The sequence below is a fragment of the Phacochoerus africanus genome, chromosome 13 (assembly GCF_016906955.1).
Source record: "Phacochoerus africanus isolate WHEZ1 chromosome 13, ROS_Pafr_v1, whole genome shotgun sequence".
In the NCBI taxonomy this organism is placed as follows: domain Eukaryota; kingdom Metazoa; phylum Chordata; class Mammalia; order Artiodactyla; family Suidae; genus Phacochoerus; species Phacochoerus africanus.
This window is the reverse complement of record NC_062556.1, coordinates 12,230,709-12,255,196: the sequence shown is the minus strand read 5'-3', so window position 1 is coordinate 12,255,196 and position 24,488 is coordinate 12,230,709. Positions and strand designations below refer to the sequence as shown.

Genomic DNA, 24,488 nt, shown 5'->3' with positions numbered 1-24,488 from the left:
ATCTCTGAAATTAAATTCTACTGGAAATCATTGTTGGTCAGTGACTACTTATGATTTTTCTAGGCCTGGGTTACTAGTAGGAAATCTTTGAAAATTACGTGATTTTTCTTAAATCAGGCCAGCAAAACACTGTTGAGATTATCATGTATAAGGCTCATAACTCCAGAAGATACGGGATTCAGCACACTCTTCCTTTTTTTTAAATGTTCTTTTCCATTATTTAGGGAAGATGAGCGAGTATGCGAGTATGTTTTGTGACATTCCAGTGGCTCCCAGCCCTGCATGTTTCAGAGTTCCTCCTGGAAATGAAGTAGATAACCAACCATCTTGACCAGAGTCCTTTTGCAACCTCTTCCCATTTTGTTCCTCAGTGGGAATAGAGCAGCTGCTCATCACCACCTGTCTGGCACCCTTCCTGTTAGTCATAACCACATCTCATCCAGCCATCTCAGCTCTGCGGATGAGCAGCTGAGAAGAGAAAAAAAAAAAAAAACCAAGCACCAAAACCCAGCACAACCATCAGATGCATTATTTTGACAGCGCAGCTGCTTGCTGAAGACTCATACTCATTTTCTGTCTCTGACATTTCCCTATAAATAACTTCGTAAAAAACTCAGTTGAGTGTGTTTTAAGCATACCTGTCCCTAAGTTAGTAGAATCTGGTTGCAAAAGGATGTCCTGAAGTGAATTGGATGTAGTATTTTAATTTTGCTTTCTCACTTGGGTAGTTTCAGCCTTTCCAGACTGAAACCTATACATTGCTTTTTATTTACAAAATACTGCTTTGTAAAATCTTTTGGGTGAAACATGACAGTTGCTTTTGATTAGCGCTTGTTATGTGTGATGATTTTAGAATTAAAATGCTCTCGTTTCAGTACCTGCAGTTAAGAATGAAATTTCTGTGAAGTCCGAAGAACCTGAATTGCCCCTGCAGAAGTCCTGCAGTGAACACCTGGGATATTTTTCTACTGATCTATTTGCTTGGTTAGTTGTTGTTGTTGTTGTTGTTGTTGTTGTTGTTGTTGTTCTTCTTCTTCTTCTTCTTTTCTTCTTCTTCTTCTTCTTTTCTTCTTCTTCTTCTTCTTCAGCAGTTTTTACTCTGTTCATTTTCTGACAGTTTTTTTCTGAAGGACTTACGGTAGTGGAACACTACCAGCTCAGGTGCAGGGGGTGATGCAAAAGAAAATAGCTGTTTTGTGGCAAAGGGATGTAGCTTGTTGTGTATTTCAGAATCCTGAGCTGGCACTGTGAGTCCACATTAGGGAAGGATTCGAGTCAGTGCAAGGAAGTCATAGCAGTCACAGTTATTCACAATGGAGCCCGTTGAATGTAAGGAAGGAAGTTACCCATCACTGGACATGTTAAAGTAGATTCTGGGTTAGATAAAAGTAGTGGTGTTCAGACTTTTAAAACAATGGAGTCTTTCCTTCACACAAAAATTGTACATGTAACCCCAATATTTAAACAGATAGAAGCATCCTCAGCTATTACCCATTTGTCACTAAGCTTCTCCCTGATGTCTTTTTTTTTTTTTTAGGGCCACACCCATGACATATGGAGGTTCCCAGCCAAGGGGTCAAATCAGAGCTATAGCTGCTGGCCTGTGCCACAGCCATAGCAACGCAGGATCCAAGCCGCATCCGTGACCTACACCACAGCTCATGGCAACACCAGATCCTTAACCCACTGAGTGAGGCCAGCGATCGAACCCGCAACCTCATGGTTCCTAGTTCGGTTTGTTTCCACTGTGCCACGATGGGAACTCCCTGATGTCTTCTGTGACTCATGAACTTATCCCCCCAAATTATTGAAAACATCCCTTAAAAATGACCTCTTCATCTCTGTCTGTCTCTCAGATATTAGAATTGGTATTCTGACCTGCATTGGACAGGCCATTGAACTGCGGGTCATTCAGACTCTTTCAGTTCTAACATCGTACGCTTATAAAATTCTGTTTTTGTGAATTTCTTTGTTTCATTTTAAGCCGAGTTCCAAGGAGATTTTAAATAGAGCATAGAGCTATAAGAATGAACATAAGTGCTGAGGACATAGGTGATGATGGTGAGAATTTTGAGTCAATTACTTCCAGAATTTGTAGAATGTGACTATTAGCTCTTCATAGAAATGTGACCATCTACTGTTTTGAACAAGGAAGAGACTTGACGGCCAATAAGCATGATTAAACCAAAGATGCACTTACTTAAGTAGCAGAGACAGAAACAGCTGTCTTCATCTTATTAAATATTTTAACCTCAAAGAAGTTTACTGTATTAAGCTTTTTCTAGGATATGAGGTTCGGAAGGATTGTGAAAAGCTTTGTGATTTTCTTGTGTTACATGCAACCTCTTTTTGAGCCCTACTCATCTTGTATCTTGCTTTTCTTCAGAATCCTACAACTATAAATAAAATTTTCAAGACAAGTTATATCCCTTGGGATAAAGGAAATAATATTAATTTATAAATTTCTTATGGAAATATTTTTTTAAAAAGTGGTCAGAATGCCTTGAAGACGTTCTGGGAAAAATGGTAGAGCTAGAAAATGTCCATTAAATGACAAATTTTTACATGGAAGGAAACTGCCGTTTGCTGATCAAGCTGGACAGTATATCTTGGCCCTCTAATCCTTTGTGTGTGTGTGTGTGTGTGTGTGTTTTGTAATGTACCTTTAGATAGAGTCGTAATTTGGAATACTCATAATCAGAAAGGTTAGAGTATTTTAATCCTGCTTGTGTCTGTTATTCTTTATTAGTATATTTTAGAATTTTGATCAGTCATTTAATTTATGATGATCTTGATAATACACCCTTTTGGAAATTTGAAATAAAATATTCTGCACCAAATACATAAGGTAAAATATTTACTGCACTTTTATCTAAAGCTAGGGACATAGAGAAAGAAGCATCCTTTGATTCATGTATTGGTGCTTATTGTTTTTGATTGCCTAACAGTTTTCCTCTTTTTAAATATATGGTATGATTTTCTCTTTTTTCTAGTTCTGAATCGCTAAGAAATGACATTGGACTTGAATTAAAGGCTTCATTGTCAGATTTCGAGAGAAGCAAAAGGATTTCTCTTCTTCATTCAAGCAAGGAAAAGCTGAGAAGGTAAATTTTGATACAGCCATGTTAGTATTATTTCTTTGTAGGGAGAATTTACTATCATGAATTTCGTAATTTTTTATAGTATTATAAAAAGTCAATGTGAAACTAGTAAGTCTGGCAACTGTGTATATGCTACTCATTCATTCAGTCATTCAACAAATAGACGGGTGTCTTATGTGCCAGAATATGATTGGAAAATCAAGATAAAAAATAAATTGGAGGAGTTCCCATTGTGGCGCAGCGGAAACGGAATCCAAATAGTATCTACAAGGATGCGTGTTCGATCCCTGGCCTTGCTCATTGGGTCAGGGATCCGACATTGCCGTGAGCTGTGGTGTAGGTCACAGACTCGGCTCGGATCCAAGCCGTGACTGTGCATAGGCCGGCAGCTGTAGCTCCAATTCGACCCCTGGCCTAGGAACCTCCATATGCCATGGGTGCAGCCTGAAAAAGCAAAAGAAAAAGCAAAAATAAATCAATAAATTGGAGTTCCTGCCCTGCGGTGGTGCAATGGAATTGGCGGCATCTCTATAGCACCAGAACGCAGGTTCAATCCCCAGCCCAACAGTTAAAGGATCTGGTGTTGCCACAGCTGTCGCTCAGATCTGATCCCTGGCCCAGGAACTCAGTATGCCACACGATGGCCAAGAAAATGAAAAAAAAAAAAAAGTAAATAAATGAATTGTTGCCTTCAAGGAGGTCTTAGTCTAGTGCTTAGACAGACTTCTATGTAGACTACGAAGTAGGAAGTTATGTTTTCATAACCATCATGATAGAAAAGAACACAGAGCCCCCTAAGAAAGTTACTAAGACCCAACAAGGGGCGAGGGAGGCTTTCTTGAGATGATAGCTAAATCGAGCTTTAAACAAAAAGTTACTATCAATTTGGCTTAGGAATCAGGGAAGGATGTTCATGTGGCAGGAGCAGCAGGTGTAGAAGGCCGGGGGTGTAAGAAAGTACAGTGGGGAGTTCCCGTTGTGGCTCAGTGGTTAACGAATCTGACTGGGAACCATGAGGTTGTGGGTTCGATCCCTGGCCTTGCACAGTGGTTTGGTAATCCAGCATTGCTGTGAGCTGTGGTGTAGGTTTCAGATTCGGCTCGAATCCCTCGTTGGTGTGGCTCTGGTGTAGGCTGGCGGCTATGGCTCCGATTTGACCCCTAGCCTGGGAATCTCCATATGCCATGGGAGCGGCCCAAGAAATGGCAAAAAAACAAAAAAAAACAAAAAAAAAAAGAAAGAAAGTACACTGGATTTGCAGAACTGCAGGTGTTCTCATAGAGTTGGCCAAAAGGGCACAGGGGGTGGGGGCAAGAGATGAGAGGTAGTGGGTACGGGCGTTAAGGAATTTGAGATTCCTCCTAAACTGCTGTGGAGACACTTAAGGAGTTTAGCACAGGAGTAAAATGGTAGTATCTGTCCCTTAGAATGAACACACTAGCAGGATGTTAGAGAATGGACTGAATCTGGAGCCCAGGGCAGTCTGTAATCAGAAGGGATGAAATCCTGAACCATGGCGTTAGACATGGGATAGGGAAAATAGCAAAGGCGGAGAATTGATTGTGAGCGTGGATGAAGGAGAAGTCAGGTGTGCCTTCCAAGTAGATGGTAGATGGCAGGCTGGCGGGGGGTTAGGGGGTAGTGGTTTTTGCTCTTGCTGAGTTTGACTGGCACTTCCCAATAAGCAGCTGGCCCTTTGGTTCTAGCAAAGAGCTAGGCTGGAAGCAGAGGCTAAGAGCTATCAGGATACAGCATCTGTTTGAAGCAGTGGATGGAGGTGGATATGACGGCTTTGAAAATCATGTCGGGAAGAGACAAGTGGAGAAGAGAACCTTGGGGAAAATCTCAATATTTAAGGCCCAGGAGGGTGAGAAAAGATCAGGGATACAGAGTTCCTAGGAAGAGACGAAAACCAGGAGGGAGTGGGAAAGAGGAGACGGGGGAGAAGAGAGTTTCCTGAAGGAGTCAGCGTGCAGGAGGGTCCTGTGACCCTGAGATCAAGAAAGGTAGGAGCTGACAATGGACTATTGGTATTTAGCAGAAGTCACTGATCTTGGCAAAAATCGGCCAAGAAGAATTAGGGAAGAAGTGCCATCACAGAAAGATGGAAAAGGAAAGGCAGGAACACAGATGAGATGTAAAAGGACATTTAGGGGAAATGAAAAATTTTGATAAGGCCGGGTTGGACTTGAATCTGTTCATATTTACCTTCAAAAAGAAAATAGCCAGAAGAGAGCCAGAGGTCTTGAAGACACTCTTGTTTCAGTTATCTCTGGCTGTTCGGACATGAAACCAAAACGAATTGACTTGATACCTGGTTTGTGGGTTAGCAGTCTGAGCAGGGCTCAGCAGGGCTGCTGTTCTGCCCATATGACATCATGGGGTCACTTAGTAGCGTTGAGCTGGAGGGTGGTCCGGTCCAGAGGGTCCAGAGCCTTTGCAGGGGTGAGTGGAAGGTTGAGTGCAGCTAGGACTCCCCAGCGTGGTCCTCTCAGAGCTGTCAGACTTCTTCACGGCAGCACAGGTCCAGTGGATGGGGAGGAAGCTGCCGATCTCCCGGGGCCTGGGCCCGAAAACCGGCCTGGTGCCGCTTCTACCACATGCTGTGCATTGCAGCAGTCACAGAGCGTACCAGGGTTTGAGGGAGGAGTATGTAGACCCCGTCTCTTAGTGGGAGGGCTGCCAAAGGATTTTAGTCCCGTTCGGGTGGGAAGGGGCACTGGTGATAGCATTAGAGTCTCTCCTGGGGCAGAAGGCTATGGATCAAGAACTTCTTCTACTGGAAATGGAGAGAGCGAGCTAAATGGATGAAGATGAATCTGTTGATGGGGCTGGAAAGGAGGAGAAACTTGACTGAGTTCTGCCAGGTGGGCTTCATCGTCTGCTGAAGATGAGTGGGAAAATCGTGGGGTTTGGGACTGGATGAGATGGGCTGGTCGACGGGCTAGTGGGTCCAAAAGGCCTTTACTCACAGGTCTGCTGCTCTGGCCATGTGAAGACGCGGGGCCTGCTGGCCAGGCTGTTCTATACATCGCTGACCTGTAGCGAAATGAGAAAAATACAGTGCCGTGACTATTTGTAAAGCTATAGGTTTTATAACATATGCTAAGATTATGTCTTCCTTTATTTAGTGTTAAAGTCATGCTGATACTAGTAAATGGTTACAACAAATTGTTATTGGGAGATGGTACCTTTCTTACATTATTTTTCATGGCCATTGTGAATGCTAGCAATCGTTTATCGGTCCTCCAAAGTTCTGTTGTTTCCCTTATTTAATGCTAGCGGTTGATGAAAATGAAAATCTGAGAACCGCTAATCTAGAGAATTACAAGGATACTTTGGGGACTTAGAAATCTTTGTTTCCCAAAAAGAAAAGCTGTAACCAGAAACGCAGCCCCTCAACCCCCACCCCCACTTAGACTTTGCTTTGGCGATACTAGAAAGTAACAATCCATCCCTAATTATTTTTTGCTATTTTCTCCTCTTAACCCCTCTCATTATGCCTGAATCTTAAAATAAGTGTTTCTAGTCTATTTCTCTTCCTCCTTCACCTCCTTCTCTCAATCAGCTGCTTTACATATGGTTTTGTCTTTTTTTTTGGTTTTGAGCTGCATAGAGTAACGTATTTGCTAATGGTGAGGAAATAATGATCCCACCTGATGGTTTTGTATATTTGTATTTGGAATTTCTTTTTTTATAAACTCCTCTAACATCTCTGGTTTATTTATTAGAACAGATTAATAAAAATTAGTTAATTCTTTTTTTTTTTTTTTTGTCTTCTTGCCTTTTCTTGGGCCGCTCCCGTGGCATATGGAGGTTCCCAGGCTAGGGGTCCAATCAGAGCTGTAGCCTCCAGCCTACGCCATAGCAACTCGGAATCCAAGCCATGTCTGTAACCTACACCACAGCTTATGGCAACACCGGATCCTTAACCCACTAAGCAAGGCCAGGGCTCGAACCCGCAACCTCATGGTTCCTAGTCCAATTTGTTAACCACTGCGCCACAACAGGAACTCCCTAATTCTTATATTCTTAGTTAATTCTCTTTCACTATGCATGTTTTCAATATATAAATGTCTTTATCTTGATAAGGTGTGTACTTTTCAATGTGATACCCTCATTTTGTTTCTGTATCTGTGAGTCCAAAATGGTGGTTTAATCATTTTCAGGATTTCACTCATTTGAGAAGAAGTAAAAGTCAGTTTTGCTGCAATATCGCAAAGCAAAAGGCTTTTCCAGGGCTGGTCAAGTCTTAGAATTTCAAGGAAGGTTGAATAGTAAGTTTTCAGAGAGCCTTAAGTTATATGAAGCCCAGAGATCTCTCTCTCTATGAATTTTTTTTTCATTTTATTTTTCTATTATAGTTGGTTTTCAATGTCTGTCAATTTCTGCTGTACAGCAAAGTGAACCAGTCATACACACACACACACACGTTCTTTTTCTCACATTCTCCTCCGTAATATTCCATCACAAATGACTGGATATAGTTCCCTGTGCCATACAGCAGGACCTCAGTGCTCATCCACTCCAAGTGCAATAGTTTACATCTATTAACCCCAAACTCCCCGTCCATCCCATTCCCTCCCCCCTCCCCTTGGCAATCATGGGTCTATTTTCCAAGTCCATGAGTTTGTTTCTTTTCTGTAGAAAGGTTTGTTTGTGCCATGTATTAGATTCCAGATATAACTGATATATGGTATTTGCCTTTCTCTTTCTGGTTTACTTCACATAGTAGAAGTGTCTCTAGTTCCATCTATGTTGCTGCAAATGGCTTTTTTTTTTTTTTTTCTGTATAGCTGAGTAGTATTTCCATTGTGTGTGTGTACAACATCTTCTTAATCCATTCCTTTGTCAATGGACATTTAGGCTGTTTCCATGTCTTAGCTATTGTGAATAGTGCTTGTATCTTTTTCAGTGAAAGTTTTGTATGGATTTATGCCCAGGAGAGGGACTGCTGGGTCCTATCATGGTTCTATATTTATTTTTCTGAGGTACCTCCATACTGTTTTCCATAGTGGTTGTACCAGTTTACGTTCCCACCAGCGGTGCAGGAGGGTTCCCTTTTCTCCACACCCCCTCCAGCACTTGTTGTTTGTCGCCTTGTTAAAGGGGGCCATTCTGACCCGTGTGAGGTGGTAGTGCACTGTGGTTGTGATTTTCTCCACGGATTCCTGTCTGCTGGAGACACAGTTCCATAGAGGGGAGACCAAGGACGTAGTTTGGACCAAGGAGACCTTTGTCGTCAGACGCCGTTCAGTCTCTCAGAATCACTTTTAACTGGTTCTTCCCCTGATTTCTTTGGACTGGGTCATAATCAAGCTGGCTCCTGTGGTAGATGACAAAAACAAAACATGTTCTTTGGCCTCTTGTTGCCTTTTGCTGCTTCCACATACAAAGGAAAATGAAAATGACAGGCTCCTCTGAGGTCCCTGAGCTACGTATCCTACTTTTTGGAGCCAACATTAACATCCTTCACAAAGTTTCACAATATTTCCTTCTCGTTGTTTATTGTTTCTGTTTGTTTTTAAAATTGTGGCGTAATTAACATGCAATGACATTAACATATTAGTGAAGTCTTAAATGTATGGGTTTTTTTTTTTTAATTTTTTTTTTTTTATTTTCCCACACTACAGCAAGGGGGTCACGTTATCCTTACATGTATACATTACAATTAAATGTATGGTTTTTAAAATCTCTTTGGTAGGAGTTCCCTTCGTAGCTCAGTGGTTAACGAATCCGACTAGGAACCATGAGGTTGTGGGTTCGATCCCTGGCCTTGCTCAGTGGGTTAAGGATTCGGCGTTGCCGTGAGCTGTGGTGTAGGTTGCAGACGTGGCTTGGATCCCACGTTGCTGTGGCTCTGGCGTAGGCCAGCGGCTATGGCTCTGATTTGACCCTAGCCTGGGAATCTTCCATACGCTGTGGTTGTGGTCCAAGAAATGGCAAAAATAAATAAATAAAAGAAATCTCTTTGGTTAAGTGATCATTTTTTGTCTACCCTTTTACTGGTTTTTTTATAGGTTTTTTTTTTTTTTCTCTCTCTCTATTGATTTTTAGAAGTTCATTGTATTTTCTAGAAACTAGCCCTTGGCCAAATGTCCATATTGCAGATACCTTCTCTCAGGGCTTGTGTTGATATATACCTATTTAAAGCTAATATGTAAAACTTGAATGAAATTCTGCTCTGAGGAGGTCACTTTGGGTTATGCCCCAAAGGATGAAACTTAAGTATTTGTCCACTTTCACTTAAGGATACAGGTCGCATATTGCCCAGCTGTGTCCCGGCCTCAAGTTCCTAACCCTGATGTGGGAACCAGAAAGATTTGAGAAGCAGTGAATGAGTCTAGGTCTGTAATGTTTGCAAATACACTTCAGAGATTCAGGAATATTAGAGACTTTAGGGAAAAGAGTTACTCTTAGTAGATATCAGAAGATTAAATTAGTGTTTGTAACAGATAAATGACACGTGTCTAAGTGTATGGTTTGATGAGTTTTGAAAAGATGGTTTGTCACTCAGTTCCCAGGGAGGAGGTGTGGAGTTGGGCCACGACACTCAGGGCCACAGGAGGAACCGGTGCAGGTCAGGAGGCAGACAGATGCTTTTACCCATCAACCACAGTTCCGTCCTATTAGCATGTTCCCTTGTATATTAAGCATGTCCTTTTATTCCGATGTTTTGACCTCGGGGATCTTCCTGACCATGGGGAGACTGGCACTCCCAGGGCTGGCCGGTTTCTGGACGTAGTAAAAGATTTACCTGTGAGCACACCTCTCATATGCAAACCGACAAATCTAGGTACTACCCCACTCTGCTCTCTGTTAGCTTTTATATTCCAAGCCAATAGTCCCCTGTCCTAATCACCTCGGACAACTTGGGACAGCCCCTGGACCCCAGAGCCTGCTGAAGTTACTCAACTGGACAAGCCTAAGCCTGCTCACCCTCCTTGCCCATTCCTCCCCTCAAAGCCACAATAACGGCTCTCTCCCACGTTTTCTCTCATTCCTTCGGCCTAACCGCCGCTGGCGCTTCCCCAGGAGATCCTGCATGGCATGCTGTGCCCCTCCTCTCAGAACTGTGAGTGAGTAACAAACTATCTTTTAATGGCAGTCATCTGTCTCCTAATCTCTTGGCCCTGCCATTTCTGAATGGTAATAAAATCCACAGTTTAAGTCGCACTGTTCTGTCTCCTGGTCTAGCCTTTCCCATCTCCCAGAGTCAACTACTGTTCTGATTTCTAGCACCATAGATTTGTTTTGCTTGTTCTAGAACTTTATATAAATGGATCCATCAATCACGTACACTTATATCTGCTTTCTTTCGCCCAGCAAATGCTTTGAGATTCATTTATGTTATACATATCAATAGTTTGTTCCTTTTTATCGTTGAGAATTCCACTGCATAAACATACCATGTTTTGGTTACTCCTTCCCTGGGTTTCCTCTATTCGAAATAAAGCTGCTGTAAACATTCTTTTATGTATGTTTTGTAAACCTAGATTTCCATTCTCTTGAGTACATACCAAGAAATAGAATTGCACATCAGAAGATGGGTGTAGGTTTCTCTTTTTAGGAAACTTACAAGCAGATCTCCAAAACAGTAGCACCAGCAATCTGAGTACTAGCTGTTCCATGTTCTCACCAGCATTTGGTGGTATGAGTCCTTTTCATTTTAACTGGCCTTTTGGCCTTTTTTCTTCTTCTTTTTTTCCTTTTTTTTTTTTTTTTTTTTTTTGTCTTTCTAGGGCCATACCCACAGCATATGGAAGTTCCCAGGCTAGGAATCAAATCAGAGCTACAGCTGCCAGCCTACACCACAGCCACAGCAACACAGGATCCAAACCACGTCTGCAACCTACACTACAGCTCACAGCAACACCAGATCCTTAACTCATTGAGCAAGGCCAGGGATTGAACTTGCATCCTCATGGATGCTAGTCACATTCGTTTCTGCCGAGAGCCACAGTGGGAATGCCTCACTTTTGGCCATTTTTATGTCTTCTTTTATGAACAGTCTGTTCAAGTCTTTTGCCCATTAAAAAAGTTGGCTACTCGTGTTTTTATTAGTGAGTTTGATGAGCTCCCTAATATTCTAGATTCAAATCCTTTGTCAGATTTATGTCTTGAACTGTTTCTTCTGGTCTATGGATCATTGTTCATTTTTGTTACAGTGTCTCCTGATGAGCAGGTTTTTTCGTTGTTGTTAACAGTTTGATGAATTCTGACATATCAATACTTAAAAATATGTCACATGCTTTTCCTACCCTGTATTAGAAATTATTGCCTACCACCCAGTTACAGTCTGTCCCTGTGTTGTCTACAAGAAGTTTTATAGCTTCTGTGACTGTTTTATTCTTCTCAATGGGTTTGTCATGACCTAGGTGTTGAGGTGTGTGTTTGCTTTTTTTTCCAGATGTGTATTTTCAAGATTTTGCTGAAAACATTTTCCATTCTCTGGTGAATTGCTTGATACTTTCCTAAAAGTCAATCATGTTAAGTTATCGCTGTATTCATGGACTCCTTATTCTGTTCCAGTGATCTGTTGATCTGTTTATCTGTCCTGTTCCCTCAAATAGTACACTGTGACCGCTGTAGGTTTACAGTAAGTCTTGAAATTACATACAGTCCTCCAACTTTGTTCTTCGTTTTCAAATTGCTTTGGATGGTAAAGGTCCTTTAACTTTTCATGTAAGTTTTTGAATAAGTGTATCAGTTTCTTCTTTTAAAAATCCCTGCTGCGATAGTGACTAGGATTGTGTTGAATCAGTAGGTCAGTTTGGCAGAAACTTGATAGTGAGCAATATCGATGCTTCTGGTCAGTCTCTCCATTTTTAAAGGTCTTCTTTAATTTCAGCAGTATTTTGTAGTTGAGTTTGTTCCTGAATGTTTTGTGGGTTTTGAAATGTTTTATGGTAAACAATATTCTTCTCCATTAGTATTCCTGAAATTTTCATTGCTAGAACTCAGAATTAAATTTATTTTGTATGTGGGCCTCGCATCCTGTGACCTTGCTGTATCTGTTCTTCTTCTGGTCATTTGTTATAGATTCCTGAGGATTTTCTACCTATACAAGTATGTCGTCTCTGAATAAAAACAACGTACATTTTCCTTTACAACGTTTGTGGCTTTTATTCCTTTATGGCTTTTATTGCTGTTCCTTGCCTTAACATCCTGGATAGGTGCACCAGTAAAAATTTTTAATTAGAGGTGATGGTATATAATCTTGCCTTGTTTCCAATTTTAGAGGGAAAGTCTTATCATTACATTGGAAATAAACTAAGTTTTATACATGCCTTTAATTAGCTTAAGAAAGTTTCCTTTTATTCCTAGTTCAGGTATTTATTATGAATGGATATAAAATTTTGTCAGTATGTTTTCTGTATCTGTTAAGATGGTATATGATTTTTCTCCCTTTTTCTGTTAATGCAGTAATTACTTTTATTATTATTTTTTTAGAATGCTATCCCCTACTTACATATTACCCTTTTTATTTATTGCTGGATTAGATTTGCTAATATTTTGTTTAAAATTTTTTCATCTGTATTCATGAAATATATTGGTCTGTAGATTTCCTATAATGTTTTTATTGGATTTTGGGATCAGTGAAATGCTGACCTCATAAAATTAAAGGCTTTCTTTTATTTTCTGAACGAGTTTATTTAAGATTGCTACATTCGATAGAATTCAACAGTGAAGTCATCTAGACTTGAAATTTTTTTCTCTGTGAGAGGGTTTTAATGACAAATTCAGTTTCTTTCGGTAGTTCCCATCGTGGCTCAGTGGTAACAAACCCGACGAGCATCCGTGAGGACTTGGGCTTGCTCCCTGGCCTGGTTCAGTGGGTTAAGGATCTGGAGTGGATGTGAGCTGTGGTGTAGACCACAGACGCAGCTCGGATCTGGTGTGGCTGTGATGCAGGCTGTCAGCTATAGCACTTATTTGACCCCTAGCCTGGGAACTTCCATATGCTGTGAGTGCAGCCTTAAAAAAAAAAAATTCAGTTTCTTTCACGATTATAGGATTATATTTTCTATGTTTTTCCTATGTCAGTTTGGTTTAATTTATGTCTTCAAGAAATGTGTCCATTTAATCCAAGTTTTCAGATTTTTTGAACAACTTTAGGTTCATGATATTCTCTTCTTACGTCCGTAAGTTTCTGATGATGTTTCCTCTTTCGTTCCTATACTGATAATTTGTGTTTTCTCTCTTTTTTCCTTGATCAATTCAGCAAGGTATTTATCAGTTTCATTGGTTTTTTTTTTCAATGAACCACATTTTTATTCATTGAATTTTCTCTCTTATTTGCCCATTTTCTTATTTCATTCATTTCTGTTCTTTGTCATTTCCTTTTTTCAGTACTTCACTCTTTTTTCTTTCTTCGTAGGTTGTAACTTAGATCATCATTTTTAACCTTTTCTCCTTTTCTTTTCCTTTTTTGGGCCACACCTGCGACATGTGGAAGTTCCTGAGCCGGGAATGGAACCTGGGCCACTGCAATGACCATGTTGGAGATTTAACCTGCGGTGTCACAAGGGGATTCCTCCCTTTTTCTAATATAAGCATTTAAAGCTATAAATTTTTCTAACAGTTCATTGTGATTTTTTTTTCTTCGACCAATGATTATTTAGAAATGCATGGCTTAATTTCCAAATGTTTGGATATTTTCCAGTAATTTAATTTAATTATGGTGACTTATAATTTAATTATAGCTGTCATCTGAGAACTCTGTGAGCTTTCTGTCCTCTGATATTTTCTGTTTTGTGACCCAAAGTATGGTCTCCCTTGATGAGTAGTCCGTGTGTACTAGAAAAGAATGTCAGTTCTGCTGTTTAGGGGTATAGTGTTCTATAAATATTAATTGGGTAGAGTTGATTGGCAGTGTTTTTCCTATATTCTGTATTCTTACTGGTTTTTTGGATGGTGAAACTCTTCAGTGATGATTATAGATTGGTCTGTTTTGCACTTTATTCCTTTCAGTGTTGGCTTCTTGTATTTCAAAACTTGTTGTTAAGTGTTTTTTCTTTATGAATTTACCATTTATCAATACTAATACTTCTTGTCTTAAAATCTGCTTTGCTACTCATATAGCTTTCTTGTGACTAATGTTTGCATGGTTTTCTTGCAATCTACATACGTCTTTATAAGTAAAGATTATCTCTTATAAACAGCATGTAGTTGAATCTTGTTTTTATTTTCCTATTCTGACAATCTCTTCCATTCATTTAGAGTGCTTAGTCTATTTACATATCATATAATATAATTACTGTCAAGCTGGATTTTTAGGGCCACAACTTTCTTTTCCTTGTTTTTTCCCTTGTTGCCTGCCTTCTTTTGGACTGATCAAGTATGTTTTAACACTCCTTTTCATCTCCTCTATTGGCTTTTCAGCTGAAACTTTTTGAAGGTGGTTGCTCTAGGGTTGTAACTTATAGCCTACCTCACATTGCTGTTATGCTGCTTAACAAACAACTGTATATTTCTACTTAGCCTCTCCTATTTTTTGTTAGTGCTATCATTTTACTTTCACATTATCATTCCCACATTGTTAGTATTTCTTTTCTTTTTCTTTTCTTTTTTGTTTTGTTTTGTTTTGTTTTGTTTTGTTTTGCTATTTCTCGGGCCGCTCCTGTGGCATATGGAGGTTCCCAGGCTAGGGGTCAAATCGGAGCTGTAGCCCCCGGCCTACACCAGAGCCACAGCAATGTGGGATCTGAGCCGAGTCTGCAACCTACACCACAGCTCACCGCAACGCCGGATCATTAACCCACTGAGCAAGGGCAGGGCCCGAACCCGCAACCTCATGGCTCCTAGTTGGATTCGTTAACCACTGCGCCACAATGGAAACTCCCATTGTTAGTATTTCTGCTTTAAACAGTGAGCTCTTGTTTCAGTTATCTATTGCTATGTAACACATTATTCCAAAATTTAGTGGCTTACAATAAGAACCTATCTATCACATCTCATAATTTTATGGGTCCTCAATAATTGACTCTGTAATTCTTCTCCATGTGGCCTTTACGGTGGCTTCTCCATGATGTTCAGCTGGCAAAGGGCCTGTCTGGAGGGCCCAGTTAGCTTCTTGCATTCAGATGGTCTCTTGGTGGAGATGGTGGAAGGTTGTGCTCAGCGGGCTACTCTCCTTCCCTTTGGTATCCACCTCTCTACACGGTCTCTTCAGCAAGCTAGACGGACCTCTTATAAGACCACTTAGGTTTTATGAGACCAGCATCTAAGCTATGTCTTCTTCTTTCAAACCATTTTTTAAAATCAAAGTGTCGTTACATTATAATGTTGTGTTAGCTTCAGGTATACAGCAAAGTGATTGAGTTATATGTCTGTCTATCTACTATTCTTTTCAGATTCTTTTCCATTATAGGTTTTTAAAAGATAGTGAATACTGTGCTATACTCTAGGTCTGGGTTGTTTATCTATTTTATACATAGTAGTGTGTTTATAGCTACAGAAATCAAAACAGTATGATACATGGAGTTCCTGTTGTGGCTCAGCAGTAATGAACCCAACTAGTATCCATGAGGACATGGGTTTGATCTCTGGTCTCTCTCAGTGGGTTAAGGTTCCAGTATTGCCATAAGCTGTGGAGTAGGTCACACATGCAGTCCGGATCTGGCGTTGCTGCAGCTGTGGTGTAGTTTGGTCGCTATAGGTCTCATTCTACCCCTAGCCAGGGAACCTTCATATGCCACAGGTGTAGCCCTAAAAAAAGACCAAAAAAGAAGTATGGTACTGGCACAAAAACAGGCATATAGATCAATGGAACAGGATAGAAAGCCCAGAAATAATCCCACGCACCTGTAGTCAATTAATCTAAGACAAAGGAGGCAAGAATATGCAATAGAGAAACGACAGTCTCTTCAGTTAGTGGTGCTGGGAAAACTTGACAGCACCATGTAAAAGAATGAAATTAGAAAATTTTCCAACACCATATGCAAAAATAAATTCAAAATGGATTAATGGATTAAAGGCCTAAATGTAAGACTGGATACCATAAAACTCCTATAGGAAAACGTAGGCAGAATGCTCTCTGACATAAACCACACCAGTACTTTTTTGGATCCATCTCTTAGAGTAAAGGAAATTTTTTGAAAAGTAAACAAATGGTACATAATTAAACATAAAAGCTTTTGAACAGCAAAAGATTCTGTAAACAAAACCATAAACAAAATGAAAAGACAACCTATGGACTGAAAAAATATTTGCAAATGATGCTACCTACAAGGGATTAATTTCCAAAATACTCAAAAAGCTCATATAGCTTAATATATCAAACAGTCACCCAACCCAATCAAAAAAGAGACCAATAATCTAAATAGACATTTCTCCGAAGAAGACATTCAGATGGCCAAAAGGCACAAGAAAAAATACTCAGTGCGAGTCAGACTACAATGAGGAATGTCTGTCATTAAGAAATCTACAAATAATAAATGCTGGAGCATGTGTAGAGAAAAAGGGACACTGTACACTGTTCTTAGAAGTGTAAGCTGATGCAGAACAGTATGGATAGATTCCTTAAAACAACTAAAAATAGAGTTACTACATGATCCTGCAACACTAATCCTGGGCTTATATACAGAGAAGACTCTAATTTGAAAAGATACGTGAACCCAATGTACATTGCAGCACTGTTCACAATAGCCGAGGCATGGAAGCAACCTAAATGTCCATCGACAGATGAACGGATAAAGGGGTGTGTGTGTGTGTGTGTGTGTGTGTGTGTGTGTGTGTGTGTGTGTACGTACACAGTACTACTTGGCCATAAAAAGGAAGGAAATAATTCTACTTGCAGCAACATGGATGCAACTAGAGATTCTCATATGAAGTGAGGTAGACCAGACAGAGAAAGACAAATACCGTATGATATAATTTTTATGTGGAATCTAAAAAATGATACAAATGAGCTTAATTGCAAATCAAAAATAGGCTCACAGGCATAGAAAATAAACTCGTGGTTACCAAAGGGGATAGCAGTGGAGTCGGGGGGACAGGTGTGTGGAGATAAATTTGGAGTTTGGGATTAACAAGCTATGTCTTCTTAAACGCTGTTCCCAGAACTGTTGTGGATTCTACTCCAGATAACATTTGGTTAAAGCAGGTACAGGCCGTCAGAGATTCAAGGAGAGGATAGACCTTTATCTTTATTAGAGAAATGATAAGTAATTCTAGTCTAAAATTAGATGAAATAAAATATCTGTAACTACTTTTTTTGTTTGTTTTTCTGTCTTTTGTCTTTTTAGAGCCACACCCACAGCACGTGGAAGTTCCCAGGCTAGGAGTGAATCAGAGCTGTAGCTGCCGGCCTGTGCCACAGCAACGCGGTATCTGAGCCACATCTGCGACCTATACCATAGCTCAAGGTTCATTAACCACTGACCCGTGACAGGAACTCCCGGTGGGCTTTCTTTAACTCAAATTTTAAGGGTGTTGTTTTGTTTTTTGTTTTTATTTATTTAGAAAAACAGGCCCTTTGCTATCTACAAAGTTACTTTTAGGTTGTAAAAATTCTTTCTCCATGTTTTCTCTGTATTACCATGCTTTTCTCTTGTATTCTCCCATCCGTGATTGCTACCATCAGACAGGTGGAAAGTACAAGAACTCTTTGCTCTTGCATCTGTAGCAAAAATCTTAGCAGCAGACATACCATTCCAAGTCTGTCAAATAAATGCATACTTTTGGTATTTAAAATGTTAATAAATTGGAAAGTTAGTCTCTTATGTATGCCACCATATTTGTCATGTCTGGCATTCTTCACTTTTTTGTATAAATCATATTCTATTAGGTATTATTTCCCAGCAGCAAATAGTGAAAGGAAGCCACTTTTAGAGATTTTGACCACAGCAGACCTGCAGGGTAAGCAGTCAAGAAGAAATTTAGGGTCATGCCTACAACATGTGAAATTCCCATGCTAGGGGTTGAATCAGAGCTGTAGCTGCTGGCCTGCACCACAGCCACAGCAACGTGAGATCTGAGCTATGTCGGTGACCTACACCACAGCTCATGGCAATGCCGGATCCTTAACCCACTGAGAGAGGCCAGGGATCAAACCTGGGTCCTTGTGGATATTAGTCAGGTTCTTAACCTGCTCAGCCACAATGGGAACTCCCTAGAAGAAATTCTTTAGCTGGAGGGAAATGATAACACGTGGAAACTCGGGTCTCCAGGAAGGACGAAATAACATCAGAAATGTAGATAGGAGTTCCCGTCGTGGCGCAGTGGGTAACGAATCCGACTAGGAACCATGAGGTTGCGGGTTCGGGCCCTGCCCTTGCTCAGTGGGTTAATGATCTGGCGTTGCCGTGAGCTGTGGTGTAGGTTGCAGACGCGGCTCAGATCCCACGTTGCTGTGGCTCTGGTGTAGGCCGGTGGCTCCAGCTCCGATTCGACCCCTAGCCTGGGAACCTCCATATGCCGCGGGAGTGGCCCGAGAAATAGCAAAAAAAAAAAAAGACCAAATAAATAAATAAATAAATAAATGTAGATAATGTGAGTAAATACTAGAAAACAAACATTTTACCTCTTCATTTATTTAAAATAATACAGACTGTTTATACATAAAAATTATAGCATTGTGCTATAAAATTGTGATTTGTAGCATACATGTAAATGTAGTACATATGACAACTGCGGCATGAAGAATGAGTGAGAAAAATGTACTTATGTGATTGCGGCGTTAATATGTTTTATGTGATGTCATAAAAGATTAACTGCAGGAGTTCCCGTCGTGGCGCAGTGGTTAACGAATCCAACTAGGAACCATGAGGTTGCGGGTTCGGTCCCTGCCCTTGCTCAGTGGGTTAACGATCCGGCGTTGCCGTGAGCTGTGGTGTAGGTTGCAGACGCGGCTCGGATCCCGCATTGCTGTGGCTGTGGTGTAGGCCGGTGGCTACAGCTCCGATTCGACCCCTAGCCTGGGAACCTCCATATTCCGCGGGAGCGGCTCAAAGAAATCGCAAAAAAGACCAAAAAAAAAATTTGTGAAATGCAGTTAAAGTTTATGGGAAACACTTTGGCTTTAAATGATTATGTTAGAAATGGCAAAAGATCTAAAAATCAGTGACCATTTTTTCCAAAGATTTTTATTTATTTTCATTTGCATCATTTTTTTATCAGACTCCATATATAAGTGATATCATATGATCTTTTTCTCTGTATGACTTACTTCACTCAGTATAATAATCTCTAGGTCCTTATAAGGGGCTATTTTAAAGAGCTCGGAGAAGCACAGTGAAGTAAGCCCAAAATAAATAGGAAGAGGAAGAGGCAGGCAGGGGAGGAGAGAGACAAAAAACACTTGACCAATACCATGAGGGAAAGAGGAATTATTACTATATATCCTACAAATACGTAATATAAAAGGGGCATATTTTGAATAATTTTATGCCAATAAGATCAACAACTTAAATGGGCAAATTCTTTAAAAACACAATTTACCAAAATTGATTCAGATGAAGCAGAAAATAGCCCTATATAGTAAATAAAATGGACTTGCTATTTTAAAAAACAAAGAAAAACTTACCAAGGAAAAAACACCAAGCCTGCATGGTGTTGCTGATGGATTCTGTCAAACATCTAAAGAAGAATTAATACCAATCTTAAAGAAATTCTCATAGAAAATGGAAGAGGAAGTACGGTTCTTAACCCATTTTCTGAGGCCAGCCTAACCCTAAACTTGATTAAGGCATTATAAAAAAAGAAAATTGCAAACCAGTATCCCTCATGAACAGAGACATAAAAATACTTAACATAATTTTAACAAATCAGGAGTTTCCGTTGTGGTGCAGTGGAAATGAATCCGACTAGGAACCATGAGGTTGTGGGTTTGATCACTGGCCTTGCTCAGTGGGTTAGGGATCCAGCGTTGCTCTGAGTTGTGGTGTAGGTTTGCAGATGTGGCTCAGATCTGGCATTGCTGTGGCTGTGGCCAGCAGCTACAGCTCCGATTAAACCCCTAGCCTAGGAACCTCCATATGCCACAGGTGCGACCCTAAAAAGACAAAAGACCAAAAAAAAAAATTAACAAATCAAATCAAGTAAATAATAAAGCTATAATATATCATGACCACACCAGGTTTATCCTAGAAAGCTGATGCAGCATTCAAAAACCAATCAAGGAGTTCCCTTCATGGCTCAGTGGTTAACGAATCCAACTAGGAACCATGAGGTTGCATGTTCGATCCCTGACCTTGCTCAGTGGGTTAAGGATCCTGCATTGCCATGAGCTGTGGTGTAGGTTGCAGATGCGGCTTGGATCCCGAGTTGCTATGGCTCTGGTGTAGGCCAGGGGCTATGGCTCCAATTCAACTCCTAGCCTGGGAACCTCCATATGCAGTGGGAGCAACCCAAGAAATGGCAAAAAGGGCAAAAAAAAAAAAAAATCAATCAATTCGGGAGTTCCTGTTGTGGTGCAAATCCTACCAGGAACATTAGATTGCAGGTTCGATCCCTGGCCTCACTCGGTTGACTAAGGATCTAAGGATCCAGTGTTGCCGGGAGCTGTGGTGTAGGTTGTAGGCGTGGCTCAGACCCTGTATTGGCTCAGATCCTGCATTGCTGTGACTGTGGTGTAGGCCAGCAGCTGTAGCTCCGATTCAGCCCCTCGCCTGGAAACCTCCATATGCCGCAGGTGTGGCCCTAAAAAGCAAAATAAATAAATAAATAAATAAATATGATTCACCACATTAAATAGAATAAAAGAGAAAAAAACACAGATGAACAGATTCTGAATATTATTTCACAACATTCAGTTGATCCTTAAAAAACAAACAAAACAATCTTTCAGCAAAATAGGTATAGAAAAGGGCCTCCTAAATTGAGTAAGGGACACTTATGAAAACCTATAGCTAACACTCTACTGAATGGTGAGATTTTGACCATTTGTTCCTAAAAACTATGTGAAACAAAGTCAGGATGCCTATTTTACCACTTGTATTCATCATTGAAAAGCTGTCCTAGCCATTGCAATTATGTAAGAAGAAGAGATAAAAGACAAACAATTTAGAAAGAAAAAGTACAACTTTTATTTATAGATGGCATGATTGTTTATGTATAAAGTTCTAGGATACCTACAAAATAAATCCTAGAACCAAAAGGTGAATATAGCAAAGTTGCAGGATATAAAGCTAATATACAAATATCACTTGTATTTTTCTATATTATCAGCAAACAATTAGAAAATGAAAATCTGAAAATAATTATATTGATAACAGAGGGAAAAAAAACTTAGAATACTTAGGGACAAAAATGTAAAAAGACACAAAATGTCTATATAGTGGTCACTCAAAATATTACTGTGATAAACTAAAAACCTAAATCATGCATTATGCCACAATTATGAATTGAAAGATTGATACCGTTAAGATGTCAGTTCTTACTAAACTGAAAGATAACTTTATTCAAATCTAAATAATAATACTTTATTTATTTATTTAGTCTTTTTTTTTTTTTGCTATTTCTTGGGCCGCTCCTGTGGCAGGCTAAGGGTCTAATCAGAGCTGTAGCCACCGGCCTATTCCAGAGCCACAGCAATGTGGGATCCGAGCCGCGTCTGCAACCTACACCACAGTTCACGGCAACGACAGATCTTTAACCCACTGAGCAAGGGCAGGGACCGAACCCGCAACCTCGTGGTTCCTAGTCGGATTCGTTAACCACTGCGCCACGACGGGAGCTCCTAAATAATAATACTTTATAGGCTTTTTTTTTTTTTTTTGTAAAAAATGACAGTCTAATTGAAAACTGGAAAGGACAGAATATAAAAGGATTTTTTTTTTGTCTTTTTTTAGGGCTGCACCCACAGCATATGGAAGTTCCCAGGCTAAAGGTCGAATCAGAGCTGTAGCTGCTGGCCTACGCCACAGTCACACCAAATCCGAGCCGCATCTGCAACCTACACCACAGCTCATGGCAACGCCGGATCCTTAACCCAATGAGCAAGGCCAGGAATCAAACCTGCATCCTCATGGATACTAGTCAGATTCATTTCCACTGAGTCACTATGGGAACTCCAAAAAGGATTTAGAATAAAGCAGTCTTGGAAAAAGCACAACAAAGTTGGAGACTTACACTGTCTGACTTCAGAACTTAGTACACAGCCACAATAATCAGTAAATTACTAACAGGGAGGTTGAGCAATAGGTAGCATGGTAGCCCAGTACTGGACATACACAGTATGGTCACTTAATTTTCAACAAATCACTAGAGCAAACAACTTGGGCAAAAAAAAAATGTTTTCTGTAAATGGTGCTGGAATAACTGGATATCCATATAGAAAAAAACGTATGAAACGTTGACCCCTTACTCATACCATATAAAAAATAATTCAGTGTGGAGCATAGACAGGGCTATACTCTAAAGCTTCTAGGAAAGGACGATTCCATCTAACTTGCAGCACTGTTAGAAATGGCCTGTATCTCATCATGAGGTAAGGTAGCTGCTAGTCATATATTGAGTATTTGAAACATGACTGCTGCAAGTTAGGAAATAAGTTTAAATTTTTATTTAATTTTTAATGAATTTTATTTCAGTGGACTCATGGCCAATGGCTACTGCACTGAACACTGCAGTTCTAGAAGAAAGCATAGTTTTCATAAGCTGAATGAAATAGGCAGCTATTCCTTACGCCACAGAAAGCGCTAACCATAAAAGGAGTAGATGAATTAGACTCATCAAAATTTGCAACTTTTGTTTACATAAGACATGACTAAGGAAAAAAACCAGGCAAAATACAGACTGGGAGAAAGTATCTGCAGAGCAAACATACTGACAAAATAGTGGCATTAAGGATGCATAAACAACTCCTAAAGTTCAACAGTAATAAAGTGCAGTTAAAATGTAGGTAAAGTCTTTGAACAGACACCTCACAAAGAAAATATACAAGTACCCAGTAAGCAGCAGAACAAGTGCTCAACATAACTTATCATAGAAATGCAAATTAAAGCATAAGACACAACCACATCCACCTCAGAAAGGCCAACGTCATGGAGTTCCTGTCGTGTCGCAGTGGTTAACGAATCCAACTAGGAACTATGAGGTTGCGGGTTCAGTCCCTGCCCTTGCTCAGTGGGTTAAGGATCTGGTGTTGCCATGAGCTGTGGTGTAGGTTGCAGACATGGCTCGGATCCCGTGTTGCTGTGGCTCTGGAATAGGCCGGCGGCTACAGCTCCAATTCGACCCCTAGCCTGGGAACCTCCATATGCCGCGGGAGCGGCCCTAGAAGTGGCGGGAAAAAAAAAAAAAAAAAAAGGCCAACATGTTAACATTGAAACTGACAGTATTAAATGTCATCAAACATTTGGAACAACAAGAATTCTCATAAGTCAGTGGTTGGAGTGTAAAATGATGCTATTTTGGGGAAAGTTCTGCCAGTTCCTTCTAAATTTTTTAAAACAACCCATTACAATTATATTCCTAGGTATTTACCTCAGAGAAATAAAAACATGCATTCACAAAAAGATATACACAAGGTCTAGCAGTTTTATTCATAATGACCAAAAATTGGAAACAGCCAATCTGCTAATCAGTGAAAGAATGGATAAATACGCTGTGGATATTTATACTTCAGAATATTATTAATAAAAAAGGAACAAATAACTTATATAAGCCCCATGGATACATCTCAAAAACAGAATGCAGTTGGAAGACACCTTCCCTAAAAGGGCACGTGTAAGATGTGATTCCTGTGAAGTTCAGGTGGGGCAAAAGCAGTGGGAGATGGAAAACTATCAGGAAGGTGGTTGCCTCTTACGGAGGATGAGATTGACCAAGATGGAAGATAAGAAACTTTCTGGGGTTGTGAGAATGTTGACAAATACACAACATGCTTGTGTGCATTTGTCAGAACTCAAAAAGTGGTACCCTTAGATTTGCGCATTTGATTCTTTCTAACTTTCACCTAAAAATAAAATAATTTGAGCCATAACTAATGCTGTTATCTTTAGGGGGTTAATATACTGAAGTCAGCAACGTACTTTGAAATACTTCAGTGGATTGACAGTGTGGCTGTAGGATGATTCATATGTGACAAAGCAAGGACAGGGAATGCTTATTATAGACCCACGTCGTGTTCCCTGCACAAATTCTTAATTCTTTCAACTTTTAAGGTTTAAGAATTCTTTGGGTTTGTTTGTTTGTTTGTTTGTCTTTTGTCTTTTTAGGGCTGCACCTGCGGCATATGGGGGTTCCCAGGGTAGGGGTCTAATTGGAACTGTTGCTCTCGGCCTACACCACAGCCACAGCAACATGGGATCAGAGCCATGTCTGCGACCTACACCACTGCTCACGGCAATGCCGGGTTCTTAACCCACTGAGCAAGACGAGGGATCGAACCCACAACCTCATGGTTCCTAGTCTGATTTGTTTCCGCTGCACCACAACGGG

At 40.2% G+C, this 24,488-nt stretch overlaps 1 protein-coding gene across 1 annotated transcript in view; it reads left to right on the top strand.

The window, feature by feature from the left end:
- SOHLH2 (spermatogenesis and oogenesis specific basic helix-loop-helix 2) overlaps positions 1–24,488 on the top strand; it is a 106,650-nt gene that overhangs the window by 73,638 nt on the left and 8,524 nt on the right. The window contains 2 exon segments of the mRNA XM_047755809.1: positions 876–984; positions 2,994–3,104. Of these exon segments, the coding sequence (XP_047611765.1) occupies positions 876–984; positions 2,994–3,104 (220 nt within the window).